The sequence below is a fragment of the Phascolarctos cinereus genome, unplaced genomic scaffold (assembly GCF_003287225.1).
Source record: "Phascolarctos cinereus isolate Bilbo 61053 unplaced genomic scaffold, phaCin_HiC Scaffold_726;HRSCAF=1367, whole genome shotgun sequence".
In the NCBI taxonomy this organism is placed as follows: Eukaryota; Metazoa; Chordata; class Mammalia; order Diprotodontia; family Phascolarctidae; genus Phascolarctos; species Phascolarctos cinereus.
In genome coordinates, this window is record NW_027556098.1 from 424,392,418 (window position 1) to 424,412,954 (window position 20,537).

Sequence of the window (20,537 nt, forward strand, 5' to 3'; positions counted from 1 at the left end):
TTCATGTTTCACCTTTCCTGTGACCTTCACTTGAACATTCTCCACTGTTTCTCCCCCCCCCCCCCCGGCTACTAGAGTTCCCTCACATGAGTACACTCAAGTGACCAATGCTGCCACAGCCCCATTTTCACTCACTCTGCTTCTCTTAAGTTATTCACATCCAGAGACAAGTGCCTGCCATGGGTTTCATCCAACTAAGTCTCAGGGATAATTCTGTGGTCAAATTTGCCTCGAGCTGGGATTTCCTGTTCCTCCTTCCTGCTGTTATTTACCTGAAATGATGCAGAATAACGAAAGTGGAGTAGGAATGCACAAGCCATGAAAATAGCAATAACATCATCACTCAAAAACATGCCCAGAAGAGCTCAAAAGCTGACAGAGAAGGAAAGAGACCACCCTGCTTCTGAAAGTTAATGTTACATGTTTTTACTCAAGAAACTACAAAAAATGAAGATTACATTTCAACTTGCTACATTTAAATAAGTATATATTTATAGTTACTTGAAAAAGTTTCTCTCCAGTATGAATTCTCTCATATTAGAAAGTTTTCTCTCTAGTCAAATGTATCCCCACATTCATTCACTTTAGTATGAGTGTCTTGAAGTTTAATAAATGTTCCCCTGTCAATGAAGGTTTTCCTACATTCACTACCTTCAAAAGTCTTCACTCCAACATTAGTTTTCTGATGAAAACCCAAAGTCTTTCACTGCTTAAAAACTTCCCCAAATTCATTCTATTTAAAGGGTTTCACTCAGTGTGGATTTTCTGGTGGGTAATAAGATATTCCTTTCAAAAAGAATGTTTTCCCACCTACCGCATTCAAAAGATTTCATTCCAGTTTGAGTTCTCTCCTGAATATGTTCTACCTTCTTTCCATTCCATGGGTTTCACTCCACTACAGATCTTCCAAGGGCTAATACAGGATCTCTTCCAAATGAAGGCTTTTCAACATCATTATATTAAAAAGGTTTCACTCAGGTGTGGATCCTCTAGCTGGCTAATAAGGGTTGTCACTGTAATGAAGACTTTTTCCCACATTCGTTACTCTCAAAGGATTTCACTCCAGTGAGGATTCTCTGATGATGAATGAAGTATTCCTTCCAAATGATGTCTTTCCCACATTTCACATTCCAAAAGGTTTCATTCCAGTATGAGTTCTCTCATGGTTAATTAAGTATGTCTTCTCACTGAAGGCTTTCCCACATTCTTTACATTCAAAGGGTTTTACTCCAGTATGAATTCTCTGATGCCTATTGAGATGTGCCTTTCGAAAGAAGGCTTTCCCACATTCATTACATTCAAAAGGTTTCACTCCAGTATGAGTTCCTTGATGGCTATTAAGTTGTCCCTTCTGACGGAAGGCTTTCCCACATTCATTACATTTAAAAGGTTTCACTCCAGTATGAGTCGTCTGATGCCTATAAAGGTTGCCCCTCCGAAAGAAGGCTTTCCCGCATATTTTACAATCAAAAGGTTTAAGTCCTGGGTGGATTCTCTGATGGCTAATAAGGGTTCTCCTTGTAGTTAGAGCTTTCCCACATTCATTACATTCTAAGATTTTCGCTCCAGTATGAGTTCTCTGGTGCCTATTAAGGTTTCCCTTCTGAAAGAAGGCTTTGCCACATTCATTACACTCAAAGGGTTTCACTCCAGTGTGAATTCTCTGGTGGCTGTTAAGATTTCCCTTCTGAAAGAAGGCTTTACCGCATTCTTTACATTGAAATGGTTTCACTCCAGTGTGGATTCTCTGATGGCTAATAAGGTATTCCTTTCGCATAAATCCTATTCCACATATATCACATTCAAAGGGCTTCACTCCAGTGTGGATTCTCTGATGGTAAGTAAGGGTCTTCCTTGAAGATAATGATTTCCCACATTCGCTACATTCAAATGGTTTCATTCCAGAAGATTTCTGTTGTCCAGTAAGTGGTCCCCTATCACTGAAGCCTTTTTCACATTCATTAAGTTCAAACAATTTCACTCCAGTGTGAGTTCTCTGATGTTTACTAAGTGCTTCTCTATCCCAGAAAATTTTCCAACACACATCACATTCAAAAGAGTTTTCTCCACTGTGACTTTTCGGCTGTCCATGAAGATTTAATCTCTTGCCAAAGGCTTTCTTTCCAAATGTATTACACTTACGGAATCTTTCTTCCATGTCACTTCTCCATTGTGGAAAAAAGATTGGCTCCATGTTAAAATGTCTAACAAACCTACCTACCTCAGGGACACTCACCATATCAAATGTACCACCAAGAGTCATTGTCTCCTGGTGGCCCTCCTGTCTCTCTAACCTAACTTCCCACTCCTCAGATTCTCCAATCCTGGGATACCAGTTACCATCCATTGGCAATCTTTCTTGGGCCAAAGTTCCTGGGTAAATGCCCTCAGTCAGAACTGAATTCTTGGTTTCACACCTAGCATCCCAACTCAGGTAATCTGAAACAAATAAAACTCTGTGAGACAAACAGGACAGGCTTGAGGGATACAGGATAAATACGTGATTGAAAAGAAGAATAAGATACACATAATAAGGATCCTCAGTGTCATGCACAATCCCTTTTTTCTTTGCCTATGTACATGGAAATGCCCATTTTATTTCATGTTTGTTAAGATCAAAATAAAGGTACATAATGTCAATACAAACGTGTCCACAGCCATTCTCCCATGTCTTAGAGCAAAGACACTGCTTTATGGAAAGTTCATTATTAAGTCTCTCCCATGAAAGACAAAGGTACTTCATATGTACTCAGCAAAATGAAAACTTTTAAGGAGTAAGATTAAAGGCAAATGAGCAAAGAGGAAAGCTGGGCCTTGCCAACTAGACCAAAAAGTCTATTCCACGGCAACGAAGCCCTCAGAAACAGATGCTATTAGAAAGTATATGTTCATGAGGTGGATCCAAGACGGCAGAGTGACAGGAAGCACGGCAGTCAGCTCCCTTCCAAATAGACTGACCAAATCCTGAGGGAGGAGTCCCCCCAAAAGTCACATCTGTCCAGGTCAGTGCAGCACAGGGAGACAGAACGGCAGGCCTAAGGAGAGTATCACACAGAGCACTCATGCGCCCAGGACAAGAGGCAGTCTCAGATCCATATCAGGGGTCCACCAGACCCATATCGAGGTATTGGGACGGGGAGAGCTGCTGACTAACAGCTGTGTCTCCCAGTCCCCAGTTACAGTCACCAAGAGTAGAGTGAGAAGGGGACCTACACAAGGGCATGACATTGTCAGGTAGGAAGGACCAAGAAAGACAGAAGGTCAGAAGCCAGCAATAGCACTGGGGTGGCTTAGACCTGAAGCTCAAAGCAGGTTCTCACCCCCAGCATCTAGCCTAGCCTGGGAGGAATAGCCAAGGTAGCAATCTCAGATCCAAGGGGAGCCTACAATCCTGCAATTTTGAGCCAACAGAGCTTGGCAACATGCTAATGGGAAAGAGCCATGTAGCAGTCAATTCTTATACAGACTGAACCCAGGTCAGAAACTTGTCAAGGTCTCATGTGCCCTGGAGACGACACTGGGAACGTGTGCAGGTCCTCAGTCTGAGACAGTCTTGAGATCCTCAAATCACACAATGCCCCAAACTCCAAGAAAGAAGCAACAAGAGCAGCCCAAGCTTTTCCTCCAAAAATGCGGCAGAGCCCAGCCGTAACATCAAATCCAAAGTCAGGAAGTAGGCAGGAAGAATAAGCAAACAAACAAAAAAGCCCATCACAATGACCTATCATGGCGGCAGAGACACTCAAGACACAAACCCAGAAGAGAATGACCAAAACTCCCACAAGCAGAGTCTCACAGAAAAACACAACCTGAGCACAAACAAATAAAATTCCTGGGAGAGGTGATGCAAGAGTTAAAAAAAAAAAGATACAAAATATTTTGATAAATGGAATGAAAGTGACTAATGAAAAAACTGGAAAATAAATAAGAGCCATGGAAAAGGAACTAGAAAGGAAATTAACAGCCTGGCACAGGAGACACAAAACCCTGTCCAAGTAACATGTTCCTGATAATCAGGATGGCCAAATAGAAGGCAATGATTCTATGAAATAAGAAGAAATATTAAAATCAAAGTCAAAAGGCTGAGAAAAAATGTAAGGTATCATAGCAAAAAGAAATGACCTGAAAACAGATCGAGGAAAAAAGAATTAAAAATCACTGGACTTTTTTAAAGTCATTTTTCAGTTGTGTACGACTCTTTATGACCCCATCTGGGGTTTTCTTGGCAGATACTGGAGTGGTTTGCAATTTCCTTCTCCAGCTCATTTTCCAGATAAGGAAACTGAGGCCAACAGGGTTAAGTGACTTGCCCAGGCACCCCCAGTCAATAAGTGTCTCAAGCTGGATTTGAACTTAGCAAGAATTCTGTTCACTGTGCCACTTATCGGCCCCTATCACTGGACCACCTAAATGCTATGACCGAAAGAAGAAGCTAGAGACAATATGTCAAGAAATCTTAAAAGACAACTGCCCAGATCTCAAACAACAAAGTGGAAACAGAAGGAGCCTACTGGTTACCTCCCGAAAGAAACTCCAAAACCAATACTTATGGGCTCATTATAGCCAAAATCCAGAGTTTCCAGGTCACAAGCAATCAGAAAGAGAGAATTCAAGCACCAAGGAGCCACACAGTCAGGATCACACACAATTTAGCAGCCAGCACCATAAAGGAGCAGAGAACTTGGAATGATACTCCAAAAGCAAAGGATATAAGCTTATAGCCAAGAAAAACCTACCTGGCAAAACTGAGTATAATAGCAGGTGGAAAATGGACTTGTATCTAAAGAGAGGATGTCCCAGCATTCCTGACAAAAGGACCTGAGCCGTCTAGAAACTGAAGTTCAAACACAGGAGTGAAGAGAAACATAAAAAGGAAAAAATGAATGAGCAATCAACAAATCAATAAACATTTATTAAGGGCCCACTGTGTGCCAGGCACTGTGCTAGGTGCTAAGGACACAGAAAAAGAGGCCAAAGACCGTCCTTGCCCTCGAGGAGTTTACAATCTAATATGGGCAACATGCAAACAAACAGGTACAAACAAGCTCTACACAGGATAAATTGGAAATAATTAACACAGGAAAGGCACCAGAATTGAGAGGGGTTAGGGAAGGCTTTCTGTAGGAGGTGGGATTTTAGTTGGCACTTAAAGGAAGCTGGCAAGGTCAACAGTCAGAGCAGAGGAGAGAGAGCATTCCAGGCATGGGGGCTAGCCGAGGGAATACCTGCAGCTGCGGGATGGAGGGTCTTGTTTGTGGGACGGCCAGGAGGCGTCACTGGATCCAAGATGGAAGACGACTAGAAAGGTCATGGAAGGCTCGGAAGGCCACCGAGCATTTTGTACTTGCTCCTACAGACAACAGGGAAGCGCTGGTCTTTACTGAGCAGGGGGCGACGCGGTCAGACTCAAGGCTGGCGGCTGAATGTAAAATGGACTGGAGAAGGGAAAGACTTGAAGCAGGCAGAACTCCACTCCCCTCCCCCAACAGCCATGGCACTAATCCAGGCATGGGGCGACAAGGGCCTGCACAAGGGTGGGGCAGAGTCAGAGGAAGGAAGGAGGCATACTCGAGATGCTGCAGAGGTGAAATCAACAAGTCTTGGCACCATATTGGACCCAGGGGGACAGAGTGAGGATTCCAAGATGGCGCCTTGGGTGTGAGGCTGCGGGACTGGGAGGACAGTAAGAGGGAAGGGTTTAGGAGAAAGATGACGAGTTCCGTGTGGGGTATAGTGAGTTTAAGATGTCTGCTGGCAGTCCAACTTGAGATGTCTGAAACGCAGTCAGGAGATGGGAGACTGGAGGTCAGCAGAGACATTGGGGCAGGAAAGGTAGATCTGAGCAACATCGGCATAAAAGGGTCATTCAACCACGAGAGCTGAGAGATCACCCCATGGAGTAATGCAGAGGGCCCAGGCCAGAACCCGGGAGGCCTGGAGGAGGAGCCAGCAAAGGAGCAGAGGCCAGAGAGGTAGAAAGAGAACCGGGCGTGGGAGTGGGAGTCTGGAAAGCCTAGAGAGAAAAGAACGTCAAGGAGGAGGGTGGCCAAGAGTGCCCAAGGCCGCAGAAAAGGCCCCTGGGCTGGACAACTAAGACACCATTGGTGATTTTGAAGAGAGCGCTCCAGGTGGAGTGACGAGCGTAGAAGCCAGGCTGTAAGTGGCTGAGAGAATGAGAGGAGAGAAGGTGGAGGTACCAACGGTAGGCCACCTTTTGGAACAGTTTAGCTACAAAGAGCAGAAGAGAAAGCAGGGATGGAAGGACCCAGTGAGGGCTTTGTCAGGATGAGGGAGGGAAGGAGCCAAGAGAGAGGGAGAGACTGAAAAGAAGAGCTACAGTGGGGATGCCAGAGCAGGGTGATCTGCTGAAGGAGACGGGGACGGAAGGGGATCACTTGAGCAGGGGGAGGGGTTCAGAAAAGAGTGGGGAAGAGGAAAGCACTGGGGGAGAAGGCAGAAAACACGCACAGGAAAAATGAATCACATAATCAGGGTGCCCAAGAACAAGGGGGGAAGGGCTACCACCTGGATCTCACTCTCATCCAACCTGGTTGAAAGAAGGATGCGCACACACACACATTCACACACATATATACACACGCACGCACACATGCAGAGACAGAGTTGGGTACTGGGATGGAAAGGGAAGAAGGCAGAGGGATAACTAGAGGAAGGGTAGATTATAGGAGGGATTTGTCCTAAGCAAAACAAACACTAAAGATGGACAAAAATAGCTCTTTCTGAGGTGGACAAAAAGTGAGAATCTGGGAGGGTGTCTATAAACTAGAGAATGAGTGAAAAAGTGACATCAGACAAATGTGACCGAATCTGACTGCACTGAACTCTTCTCAGCGTAATGACCGACCAGGGCTCCAGGGGGCCGATGAGGAGACATGCTGACCACTCCTGACAGGGACGGGAAAGAGCAAGAGTGAGACGGAGACAAAGACGCTCGTTTTTGGACGTGGCCAACGGAGGGACTTATTCTGACTGACTGGTTAGAAGGGCAGTATTCTCGTTGTCTTTGATCAAGGTTGGAGGGAGAAAACAACAAATGCTCATAAATTTAAAAAATAAAATTGAAAAATAATTGAACAACGTACAAAACATAAAGTTAAGGAAATAATATTGTGCCCTAAAAGTATGGAGAAAAGGAAGCACTGACAGACACGTGGAGAGACGGATGAAGCCACAAGCCCTTCAGCGCGGCCGAGGCAGTGGAAGGCGCTTAGCAAGTGCTGCCAATGGGCCCAAAACCTTAGCGAAGACTGGAGAAGGGGCTGGGGGTGGGGGACACTGCTTGCAGTTTCTTTCCTGCTGTCCACTGAGGCCCAGGAGGAACGAGACAAGATGTGGTCTGGCCGCCGGGCTACAAAGATGGTTTCTGAGAATGGCACTTGGGTTTCTACCCCGAGGCTTAAGATACAAGACCACAGCACGCTGGCCTGCAGCTGGCTGACTTTGCAAAGGATGCTCTGCATGCTGTTCCCAAAAGGATGAAAAGGGCTTAAAATACAAGAGGATGGGGAGCCTCTGTCCACCCCCCCCAACCCCTAAATCAGAGTACACAGAATATGAGGACGAAGGTAGACCAACAGCTTGGACACCCAGGAATTCAGAGGACGACGTACATTAAAACAGACGCCATGTTTCCAGGGGAAGCCTGGGGGCTGAACCCCAAGAATGCATGGGCGTGGCTTATGCAAAGAAAACAGGAGATACTGAAGGAGGCATTGAGGGTTGGGGGAAATGAAAAAGCTGAATTCATGAGGAAACTGAATGGGAAAAGCTTACTGGAGGAAACCTGGCTGCAGGCCAGAAGAGGGAAGATTCTGTCAGGGGAGTACCATGCAGACACCTGAAGAGGAGGAGGGACCAGAGCAGGGGCTAGGAAAAGGACCAGAAAGCATGAGAGCTGGTGAGGATGGCATCGGGGCTCTAGACATGCTTCTGCCCAAAGCAGAGCAGTTTCTAATGTCCTGCTTTCACTCAGCATAGGTTCACTCACCAAAAGTCGGAGTGACCAAGAAAAGGGAAATTCTACTCTCAGGTTGATTTTCTAGAACAAGGAGAAACTGGTTTTAGGGGCAGAAATGATGAGAACCTCCTCCTGGGGTCTGGAACACCAAAGAGGAAATCCGGGCCTCGTCAGAAAAGAAGCCCAGAGTTGCGGAAAATGCTCTTCAAAGAGTTCAGAGGGAGGCTGGCAGAGGAGCTTAAGAGATAAAGCACTACCGAGGAAATCAGCCTAGGAGGGATGGCCGATGCCCAGGAAGGAAATTCTGAAGGCACAAAGAAGAATGATTCCAGCAAGAAGGAAAAAATTTGATTAGTCTAAAGATTAATCTTCAGTTGTGTCTGACTTTTCATAACCCCATTTGAGGTTTTCTTGGCTAAGACACTGAAGAAGTTTACCATTTCCTTCTCTACTGTGCCCCCATTTTACAGATGAGGAACTGAGGCAAACAGGGTGAAGTGACCTGCCCAGGGTCATACAACTAGGAAGTGTCTGATGCCAGATTTGAACTCAGGAAGATGAGTCTTCCTGACTTCAGGGCTAGCAATCTATCTACTTGCACCATTAGATGCCCCTAGTTTGAAGATGCCTACATGTTTTATTTACTTTAAAAACTAAATTAAGGGGAAAGCAAGGCCTGGTAGAAGGAGATAATTCCCCTCAGCCCACCTGTCACTCACTCACCTGGGCAGGGGCCTCTGGGGGCTCCTGCCTGGGGCATCCATGGTGCTTCTCCTTTCTCCAACAGGGAGATCACGGTGGGTTTGGACACTGGAAGCCCTGATCGTGGGGAGAGAGAGGAGAAAGGACTGGGACACAAAGCCACCTCAGAGTCCAAGCTGGGCCCTTCCTCCTTCTTCAGGGAAAGAAACAAACGCTAAGAAAATGAGGAGAATGATGGGACAAGGGGCCTCTGAAGGCCACCCTCCGTTGTATTTGTTTTTACCCACTCTCTTTTTTTTTGGCTAGGTAATGGGGTGAAGTGACTTGTCCAGGGTCACACAGCTAGTAAGGGTTATGTGTCTGAGGCCGGATTTGAACTCAGGTCCTCCTGAATCCAGGGCTGGTGCCCTATCCACTGTGCCACCTAGCTGCCCCTGCCTCCTGCTGTATTCGGTACAAGTTCAAGGAGAGGTCACATCGCTTTGGGCTCAAAAGGAAAGTCTGTGACCTGAGGCCTGCCGGGATAGTGGCATCTTGGCATTTCTTGAAGTCTTTGTCCTGGACTGGGCCGAGAACCTTAGACAAAGGGAAGCCAGAGCTTCAGGGCCAGTCCAAGGGAATGATGGGATTTCCATCAAGCAAAGAGGAGCAAAAACATTCGGTCACTAGGCACTAATGGATTTTAAACCCTCCCCTACTGTCAGTATTGGTCACCACCCCTGGACATCGAGCAAAATCTCGGGGAGCCCTTCAAACCTCAGAGGCAGACAGAAGGGGTAATGCAGAGATGCCCAGCGGGCAGATGGCCATGCTTACCCACGGAGACCAGGTTTTCATAGTTCTCCAGCATCACGTCCCTGTACAGGGCCCTCTGGGCAGGGCTCAGGCATCTCCATTCTTCCAGGGAGAAGTCTACAGCCACGTCCCTGAACGTCACCGGGTGCTGAAACATCAAACACACCCCTGCTCAGCCAGGACCATCTCTGGTCCACAGGATACCCAGGGAGTGGGCAGGGCATACAACACTGAGGGTTTGGAGAAAGCCATGCTCACTCTTTATACTACAGACATCTGTCAGAGAAGGTTATGGAAGAAGGAGCAGATGAGGGAAGGCCTTGGGGGAAACCAAAAGAAATGGAGATAAGGCCCTGAAGGGAAGAACTGAATAAGGAAAAGGAGGAGAAGACGTAGGGGCTGGCTACGAAAAGGAGCTTGGCTGGGTCTCCCAGACACGGAAGAGAGCTCAAAAGAAGAAGCCGACATGCAGGAAGGGGCCTGGCTGTGAAGAGTTTGCATTCCAAACACAGAACTTCTTGTTTGATCCTGGAGGTCACAGGCAACCACAGAAGATTATTAAGATGGTCAGGCCTGTGCTGTAGGACAAATGAAGATTTCATGAGGAGACTGGACTGGAAGTGGCCTGGAGGGTAAGGAAGTAGGAGCATTAAACTGCCCCACTGGAGAAAAAGAGGACACACCCGCCATTGAAAACTCCTTGAGGAGCCCCAGGCTTTGAGACACAGCTGCCTGTGCCCCAAAGCAGGAGGAATTACTCCTCCCCCACCATAGATGTGCAGAGACCATTAGTCAGACTGACTCCCCAGGGCCAGGGGAAGAGAAGGATCACTGGAGGAAGAAAGGCAGGTGGGAATATGCATGTCACCGCTCCATGAGGGGAGCCCCTGGGATGGGCCTGAGGAGCGGCCTTGCCTCTCTCCACGGCTCCTGACCTCTGCAAAATGGAGATGGCAGACCGCAGAAACCATTTAAAAGAACTCTGGGCCAAAAGCATCACTGGTGACCTCCCCCATGCTGTGGCACAGAAGACAGAGAAGGGCCACAGGCGCACCCAATACTACCCGAGAGTGACCAAGAGAACCAAGGTGGCTCCTGAGAACAGGCTCCATGCGATGGAGACAATCCTTCAGCAGCTCATTAAGAGTCTCCAGCTCGAGCCTCGGGCTAAAGGGATCCCAAGGGCAGCTGGCACTCTTCAATGATTTATAAACATTATGAAGGCATGAACTATCTACAAACTTTGGTCCCTCTCGAAAGATGTGGGGAGAGCATGAGGAAAGGCCAATCAAGGTGTTCCACTGGCCAGCAGACGCGGGGTTAGGGTTAGGGTTAGAACTAGAGCTAGTAACTCTTAAAAGGGGCTACTTCTGCCAGCAAAGATGATGGTGCCTCCTGCTTACAAACACACACGTCTACGCCTCCCCCCGCCTCAAAAAACCCTCACTGCATGCTGCCATCCCCACTGACTCTGCTGCCTTTGAATGCCACACTCCTGGAAAAGGCCCCATGCCACAGGCACCTCCTCTTCGGAACCCAGGGCCTGACCTTGGGATCCCTTCCCTGTTGGCAAATCCAATGGCCTATCTCAACCTTCGTTTTTCTTGACTTTTCCACAGAATTTGACAGTGCTGAGCACCTGCCTCTTCTCTCCTGGTCATCAGGACACTGCCCTCTCTCCCCCAATCTCCTCCTACCTATGAGACTTCTTCTCAGTTTCTTTTGCTGTATTACAGCAGGCGGGCAGCACCACAGTGCACAGAGCACAGGCATGAGCTCAAGCCAAGCCTCAGACGTGACCCTGGTTAAGTCACTTCACCCTGTTTGCCTCAGTTTCCTCAAGTATAAAAAGTAGGTCAGACTAGCCCCTACCTCCCAGAGTTCTTGTGAGAAACAAGTGACACCCTCTGTGAAGCAGTTACACCCATGCCTGGCACATAGTGAGCCATGCTTGGTGACTGACTGACTGAAGACAGCCTACTGTGTGCCAGGGGCACAGCTCATGCAATAACACCATTAGTGTAAAGACAAACAGCTCTGAGAGCCTTTAGAACTCTGGTCAGTGCAATAACCAAGCAGGAACGCAGAGGCCTCGGGATGAAATGTGCTCCTCCCTCCTTCCACCAAGGTCATGGGCTGAGTGTGACCCCTGAGGAGTCCCTTTCTGGACATGGCTGTGGACACAAAGTCAGGGGAGGAGGAAGGCAGAGATGGAGAGACAGTGCCCGGGCAGGACAGGCGCCAGGTAACAATAACAATGTGGACAGCGATGATGAGGACATCCACGTGGCACCTGAAGGTTCACAAAGCACCAGACACCTTTCATGTGAGCCTCACAACACCCCTGGAAGGATGCTGCTATTCTTCTCCCCAGGAGACAGATGAGGAGCCCAAGGCCCAGAGAGGTGGAGGGAGTGAGACAGCAGAACTGAACCCATGGGAGCCGATCCCAGAAGAGAAGCGGGCTGGGACAGAGCCCTGGCCACCACCCAGAGGGTGCCCTAGATCAAGATCGAGCCAAGAAACTAAGAGAAGTTGGGGAGAGCAGTGTCCCCAAAATCTAGAGCTAGTGTCAGAAGAGGGTGACTAGCTGGGGGGAGGAGGGTCAAAGAGGATGGGAAGAGGCCATGTCTAGGTCAGATGGGAAAGAAAAGAGAGAGAAGAAAGTAGGTGGTGGCACCAGTTACAAAGGGAAGAGGGGAAGAGACATAGGCAAGGACGTCTGGTGGGCACAGGCGCACAGGGGGTCAGGGGGAGCACTCTGATGCAGACCCTCCCCAAGGCTGCCCCCCAACACCAGCACCATCCCCCACCCCATTCGCCTCCCCACCCCTTCCCTGATGCCCAGACGCTCATCCCCCTGCGGAATGACGTCAGCTCTGTAACTCACACCTCCTCAGGTTCTACTCGCCCCTCCCCCCACTGGATTGTGGGCTCCTTGAGGGCAGCTCCTCTCTCGTATTCACACCACCTAGCACAGTGCCTGGCACACAGTAGGTGCTTTCACCTCCCACCCCGCCCTCAACTTGGGCTTCCTTCCAGCCTCTCAACAAAGCCCGCCCCTGCTGGGTACCCCCCCCAATCAGCCAGAGGTGGCGCATGCTCAGTCTCACCTCCATCCTAGGCGCCCCAAGAGACGCCCTCCAATGCCAGCTGGTCAGTCTCTGCGCATGCTCAGTCTCACCTGGAACCCCCCCTCCACTCCACCCTCCCTCACTGAAGCGTTCACAACTCAAACCCCAGCGCAGGCGCAGTCTCTCACATCATCCCCTCCCCCCCAGGTCTGTGCTGGGGGTCACAGTCGCGCGCTTCAGCTCCCGCGGGCTCGTGATTGTGTGTACACATGCACATCTAGACAAACACACGGAGATGCGCGTGTGGGAACGAGCTGGAGCACCGGCCCGGCCTGGGCCCCAAGACCCTCCCGCAAAGGCAGGCTTTTCCGCCTCCGCGCATGCGCCAACTCACCCCCACAAATGGCCGCCCGATGCCGGCGCTCAGGCCTCTCTCCGGGGCCCTCATCCCCTCCAACCGCAAGCGCGGGGGAGGCTCCTGAGCGCACAAGAGGCTGACAGTCACCACGACCAGATTTCTGAACCGGAGGAGGCGAACTCAGGAAAGGGGTGGGGCGTGATCGCTCGGCCAATCAGAGTCATCAATGGCGTTCCTCAACACTGCCCAATCACATTCTAGCCGCCCCTCCGGCCAAAGCAACCAATCACAGGCTCAGCCACCTTCTCTACCCCGCTTCAACCTTCCAAATGACAGCCCCACCTACCCTAATCCCCCAATCACCTGTCAGGCTCTCCTCCTTCCTCCACCCTAATTCTCCAATTACAGGTCGAGCCCGGCCCAGGCCCCCCCATACTCCCCATGCCTCCTTCTAATCTCCCAATCACAGGCCCTCCTCCTTCCCAATCCCCCAGTCACAGACCTAGAGCCCTAATCCTCCAATCACAGGTTGAGCCCTACCCCCTTCTCCTCACCCCGCCCCCCCGGTCACCTATCCTACACTACCCTACTCTAATCCCCCAATCACAGGCCACCCCATCCCTAATCCCCCAGTCACAGGCCCAGCTCTGTAATCCCCCAATCACAAACCATCCCATCACTAATCTCCCAATCACAGGCCCAGTTTCCCAATCCCCCAATCACAGGCCCAGTTTCCTAATCCCCCAGTCACAGGCCTAGCTTCACTGGCTTTCCTGCCCGCTTCTGCAGCCTGGGTCCTGGCTGGAAGAGGCTTTTGTACCGAGCTGGTGCACTTCTCCGTTTCCCATTCTTTCCTCACCCCCAGATGTCCACCGTAGCATGCTGGTTGACATGCCTGCCCCCAGTCTCCCTGTTTGTTCCAGTCCCTGCACCCCTCAGCTGCCAAAGAGATCATTTAAAAGCACCATGTCACCCCCCCCCCACACACACACACACTCAATAAACCTCGATGGCTCCCTATTACCTACAGGATAGAAAATAAAACGCCTGTGTTTGGCATTCCAAGCTAAGGGGCAGCTAGATAGATGGAGCTCTAGGCCTGGAGTCAAATCCAGACCTGAGTTCAAATCCAGCCTCAGTCACTCACCAGATGTGTGACCCTGGGCAAGTCACTCAATCCCTATTTTGCCTCAGTTTTCTCATCTGTAAAATAATAACAGCTCCTGCCTCCCAGGGTTGTTAAGAGGATCAAATGAGATAATAATCATAGTGTGCTTAGGACAGCAGCTGGCACATGTAGGTGCTCTATAAATGACAGCTATTGCTTCTCTTAGTATTAAAAAACCTCACTCCCTCCTCCCTTCCCAACCTCCCCACCATGCAGGGCAAGATCAAGCCATCCCGGCCTAGTTGCTGTTCCTTGAACATGACACTCCATTTCCATCCTCCACGTCTTTGCGCTACCCGTGCTCCATACCTGGGATCTTCTAAGGCCTCACAGCCAGGTTCTAGTTTCCCTGACCTGTTTCAAAGCTGCAGGGGGTCTTGAATTTCCCCCATCCCTACAGATTACATTTCATTTACCTATATGCATGTGTGTGCATGGACACATAGGTACACACATGTGAGGGTATTTTTATTGTGTTCATATATGTATGTGTATACGTATGTGTATTATATACCAAATTCTTTATGTGTTGTCTACTCAGATTGTGAGCTCCTTGAAGGCAGGAATTTTTATCATGGTTTTTTTTTTTTTTGGTCAGGCAATTGGGGTTAAGTGACTTGCCCAGAGTCACAGAGCTAGTGAGTATTATGTGTCTGAGGCTGGACTTGAACTTGGGTCCTCCTGACTCCAGGGCCGGTGCACACCTAGCTGCCCCCTCTCATCTTCTTTTGAAGGGTCTGGCCCAGGGGTGGGGAACCTGCAGCCCTCTAGTTCCTCAAGTGCGTCCCTTTGACTGAACCCAAACTTCACAGAACAAATCCCCTTCATAAAAGAATGTGTTCTGTAAAACTTGGACTCCGTCCAAAGGCCGCACTCGAGGACTTAGAAGGCCACATGTGGCCTCGAGGCCGCAGGCTCCCCACCCCTGGTCTGGCCACCCATAGTCCAATCTAATTGCATCTGGTCTCAGTGGGAAAGCTGGGGGCGCCCTGGCTCTGCTCACCTTTTCCGCCTCGGAGCCAGATAACTTTACCCCGCCTGCTCCCCTGCCGCTCAATCAAGCCACCTACCAGGAGCACATGGAATCTAGCCTGCTACAGCTGGCTCACAGGGGGTAGATGGTCCCTACGTCTCATGACCGGGTGTGCTTGCTCCCGGTGTGCCCGGCTACTGGCCTACCTGGAGCGACTGCAGAGGGTGTGCAGTGCTCCACCTCCCGTTCAGCTGCAGATGCAGCCTCCCACTCCTCGTCTGAATCCACTCCCTCTGGGGCGCACATCCCTGCGCCCCAAACCTTTCACATTACAAGCTCTGGTCTTAACTCTGGGCGTTTGACTCCCTTTGGTTCCGGCGAAATGACAAGCTGAGGCAAAGAGGTGTTACTCTCCTCCGTGAACTGGGAGCCTGGTGGTGCGGCGGACAGGGCGTGGTGCCCGGCGTGCTGGCGACTTCATCTCTCTGCGGGGCACTCAATCCCCGCGCGGTCTGCACCGCGTCCCACGACTCTTGTCAGTGGCCCACACCAATCCGTCATGCGTGCCGAACACATTCCCTTGGAATCATCCTGCATCGAGGGTCTTCGTGCACATCTCCTCCCCAACCCACTTCCTGGGAATCCTGCCAACCACCCCAAGTGCTGTGAACCCAGACACCAAAGCACCCAGTGGTATTCCCTTGTGACGCAGGCATTCCGATGAAAGACGCTCACACAGCCGGGGCAGCTTTCTTTAGGGATTTCCTCGCTGCGGCAGATTTGTCGGTAGAGGCTTGGTCCTCCTGACGCTGCTTAGGGGCAAGGTGTGTGAACGCCCCACCAAGACGGAGCCGGCTGCCAGCTTGCCTCACCACGGTCTTGACCCAGCAAGAATACGCAGGAGATCTTGGCCCAAGTACAGCCTGAATCCATTTACTCATAATGTCCTAACTGCAACCATGACCAGCTTAGCACACAATAACGCAAGGCTCTGTTGGGATTTTAAACCCATTGCCTCTGGGGCTGGACTTAGGTCACAGGATTTATTTCCAGCCCTCTGGGCTCATGCTTTATCAGCACATTAACCACGGATCTAAAGTCCTTTGAGATTCTTCTTCTATGACATTGTCCTTGTGTAAATTGTTCTGTTCTGTTCACTTGGTTCCGAATCAGTTCGTAGAGGTCTTCTGAAAATGTCCATGTTGTCCTTTCTTGTGGCATAATAAATCATATTCCATTTCATTCCTATACCACCATTCATTTAGCCATTCCCTATTAGGTGGGCACTGCCCTCGTTTCCAGCTTCTGGCTACTATGAAAAGAGCAGCTTTATTTTTGCCCACCCCGGGTGCTTTTCCTGTTTCTTTGACCCCTTTGGGTGGGTGTGTACACAGGTGAGCGGTGGAGTTGGGCTGAAGGGCAGACACAGTTTAATGATGTTGGGGATGTAGCTCCACATTGCTCTCCAGAAAGCCAGGACCATGGCGCAGCCCCACTGACAGTGCACAAGGGTGCTCCTTGTCCTCTGTCTCCTCCAGGTGTAGGTTGGAACCTCAGAGTTACTTTAATGTGGATTGCTTTATTGTACCCCAAGAAAGTTTTTTAAAAAACAAGGAAAAGGACTTATATAGACAATGCTATTTATAGCAGCTCTTTTTGGTGGTGGCAAAGAATTGGAAATTGAGGGCATGCTCATCAGTTAGGGAATGGCTGAATGAAGTGCAGTATATGACGGTGACAGAATACTACTGTTCCATAAGAAATGATGAGGGATATAGTTTCAGGAAAACCTGGAGAAACTTACGTGAACTGATGCAAAGTGAAGTCAGCAGAACCAGGAGAACATTGTACACAGTAGCAGCAATATTGAAGGATGCTCAATTGTGAACGACTTAGCTCTTCTCAGCAACACAAGGATCCAAAACAAAGGACTTCTGATGAAAAATGCTATCCACATCCAGAGAAAGAACTGATAAGAGTCTGAAAGCAGATCAAAATAGGCTTTTTTTAAACTTTATTTTTCTTGGAGATTTTTTTGGGTCTGTTTTCTTTCCCAACATGGAAATATGTTTTGCATGACTGCATAGTATAATCTATATCAAATAACTTGCCTTCTCAAGAGGGGGACAGGGAGGGAGGGAGAGAATTTGGAACTCAAAAATTTAAAAAACAAATGTTAAAAATTGTTTTTTACAGGGGGCAGAGCCAAGATGGTGGAGCAAAAGCAGTGATTTGCTTGAGCTCTCCCCTAAACCCCTCCAAATACCTGTAAAAAAATGGCTCTAAACAAATTCTAGAGCAGCACAACCCAAAAAAGACAGAATGAAACAAATTTGCAGCCCAAGACAACCTGGATGGTTGATGGGAAAGGTCTGTTGCACTGGGCTGGGAGAGGAGCACAGTTCAGTGTGGGTTGGGCAGGCAAAGACAGGGCCTCAGTGAACCTGGAGCAGGCTTCAGGAGACTGAATCATGGGGCAGCTATGGTGGTTTCCAGACTTCTCAACCCACAAACACCAAAGACAACTTAAAAGGTCAGTAGGAAAGGCCTGTTGGACCTGGGTGAGAAAAGAGAGTGCCCTGGCACAGCCCTAGGGCAGCAGAGGCAGAAGCTGCTTCCAGAGCGCTTGGCCCACAGATGGAGGGGGAATCAGGTGGCTGATCAGAGGGGGATTACAGGGATCTCTTTGCTGGTGATGAGGCAGGATTGTCTTGCTTTACCCGTGCTTGGATCTAGGTCATAGTCCTGGGTGGTGGTCCTGGGGTGAAGAGGAGCACTGACATGGGCACAGCTTGTGGCCAGTGGAGCAGGAATCCTCCTCACAGCTCAAAGGGAGGAAAGAGTGCTTGTGGTCCCTCACAGACCAGAGCACAGGCCAGGAGAGGAATAAACACCTCTTCTTTGATCATACCACCTTGGAAGAACCGAAAATTTACAGGTCCCTACAAGTATCTCTGAAAACAGCTGCACAAAACCGTCGAAGCTTGGGACAGTACACACTCCACACTGGAAGCAGACCCCCACCTTAACAAAGAGTTTAAAAGTCAAGTAATTGGCTGGGAACGTGAGCAAGCAGCACAAAAAACCTCAGGCTTAATTTCGAAACATCCAACCAGAAGAAGACAACAGAGTCAGAGCTCCTACATCCAGAGCCTCCAAGAAACATATGAATCAGTCCCAGGCCATGGAAGAGCTGAAAAGGGATTCTGAGAAGCAAGTAAGAGAAGTAGAGGAAAAACTGGGAAGAGAAATGAGTGATACAAGAAAACCATGAAAAACAAGTCAACAGCTTGCTAAAGGAGACCCAAAAAAATACTGAAGAAAATAACACCTTAAGAAATGCATTAACCCACATGGCAAAAGAGGTCCAAAAAGCCAATGAGGAGAAGAATGCCTTAAAAAGCAAAATTGGCCAAATGGAAAAAGAAATGCAAAAGCTCACTGAAGAAAATAATTCTTTACTATCGTGTTATAAGAAATGATGAGCAGGCAGACTTCAGAAAATCCTGGAAAGACTTGTATGGACTGATGCTGGGTGAAGTGAGCAGAACCAGGAGAATGTTGTACACAATAACAGCCACAGTGTGTGATGACTAACTTTGATAGACTTAGCCCTTCTCAGCAATGAAAAGATTTAAGACATCTCCAAAGGTCTCATGGTGGAAAATGCTATCCCCATCCAAAGAAAGAACTATGGAGTTTGAATGCTGATCAAAGCATACTATTTGCTCTTTTTTTCCCCTTCTGTTTAGTTTTGTTTCCTCTTTCTTGTGGTTCCTCCTACTGGTTCTAATTCTTCCTTACAACATGACTGATGTGAAAAAAGAAAGAAAGAAAATCATTCCTTAAAAATTAGAATGGAGTAAATGAAAGCTAATGATTCTATAAGAAATCAAGAAATTGTAAAACAAAACCAAAAGAATGAAAAAATTGAAGACAATGTGAAATATCTCATTGGAAAAACAACTGACCTGGAAAACAGATCCAGGAGAGATCATTTAAAAATTATTGGACTACCTGAAAGCCATGATTAAAAAAAAAAAAGAGAGAGAGACTAGACATCATCTTTCAAGAAATTATCAAGGAAAACTGCCCTGATATTTTAGAAGCAGAGGGAAAAATAGAAATGGAAAGAACCCACCAATCACCTCCTGAAAGGGATCCCCAAAGGAAAACTCCCAGGAATATTATAGCCAAATTCCAGAGTTCCCAGGTCAAGGAGAAAATATTGCAAGCAGCCAGAAAGAAACAATTCAAGTATTGTGGAAACACAATCAGGAAAACACAAGATTTGGCAGCTTCTACAGGGTTTGGAATATAATATTCCAGAGGTCAAAGGAGATAGGATTACAGCCAAGAATCACCTACCCAGCAAAACTGAGTATAATCCTCCAGGGAAAAAAAAATGGAAATTCAATAAAATAGAGGACTTTGAAATCTTCTTGACGAAAAGACCAGAGCTGAATAGAAAATTTGACTCTCAAATACAAGATTCAGGAGAAGCAGGGAAAGGTAAACAGGAAAGAGAAATCATAAGGGACTTATTAAGATTGAACTGTTTACATTCCTGCATGGAAAGATGATATTTGTAACTCATGAGACCTTTCTCAGTATTAGGGTAGTTGGAGGGAACATATATACATACACATACATACATATATACATATGTGTGTATATATATATATATATACACACACACACACATATATAGACATACATATACATACATACATACATATATATATAGACAGAGGGCACAGGGTGAGTTGAAGATGAAGTGATGATACCTATAAAATAAAACTAAGGGGTGAGAGAGGATTATACTGGGAGAAGGAGAAAGAAAGAGGTAGAATGGGGCAACTTGTCTCACATAAACAGATAAGAAAAAATTTTTACAGTGGAGGGGAATTAGGGGGAGGTGAGAGGAATGAGTGAATCTTACTCTCATCAGATATGGCTTAAAGAGGGAATGGCATATACACTCAGTTGGGTATGGAAATCTATCTTACCCTATAGTAAAATGGGGGGAAGGGAATAAGAGAGGGGGGGATGATAGAAGGGAGGGCAGATTGGGGGAGTGAGTAATCAGAAGCAAACACTTTTGAGGAGAGACAAAGTCAAAGGAGAGAATAGAATAAATGGGAGGTGGGATAGGATGAAGGAAAATATAGTTAAGTTTTTCACAACATGACTATTATGGAAGTGTTTTGCATGAATATATATGTGTAACCTATATTGAGTTGCTTGCCTCCCAATGAGGGTGGGTGGGGAGGGAGGAAGGGAGAGAATTTGGTATCCAAAATTTTAAAAATAAATGTTAAAAAATAGTTTTTACATGCAACTGGGAAATAAGATATACAAGTAATGGGGTATAGAAATCTATCCTGCCCTTCAGGAATATAGAAGAGGAAGGGGATAAGAGAAGGGGGGTGATAGAAGGGAGGGCAGATTGGGGGAAGGGATATTCAGAATGCATGCCATCTTGGGGT

At 47.9% G+C, this 20,537-nt stretch overlaps 1 protein-coding gene across 1 annotated transcript in view; it reads right to left on the reverse strand.

The window, feature by feature from the left end:
- Positions 1-599: 599 nt before the first annotated feature.
- Positions 600-20,537, reverse strand: part of LOC110197822 (uncharacterized) — a 35,645-nt gene continuing 15,707 nt past the window's right edge. The window contains 5 exon segments of the mRNA XM_020971865.2: positions 600-2,439; positions 8,702-8,797; positions 9,497-9,623; positions 12,944-13,067; positions 15,784-15,926. Coding sequence (XP_020827524.2) covers positions 1,124-2,439; positions 8,702-8,797; positions 9,497-9,623; positions 12,944-13,067; positions 15,784-15,926 — 1,806 coding nt within the window. The 3' untranslated portion in view covers positions 600-1,123.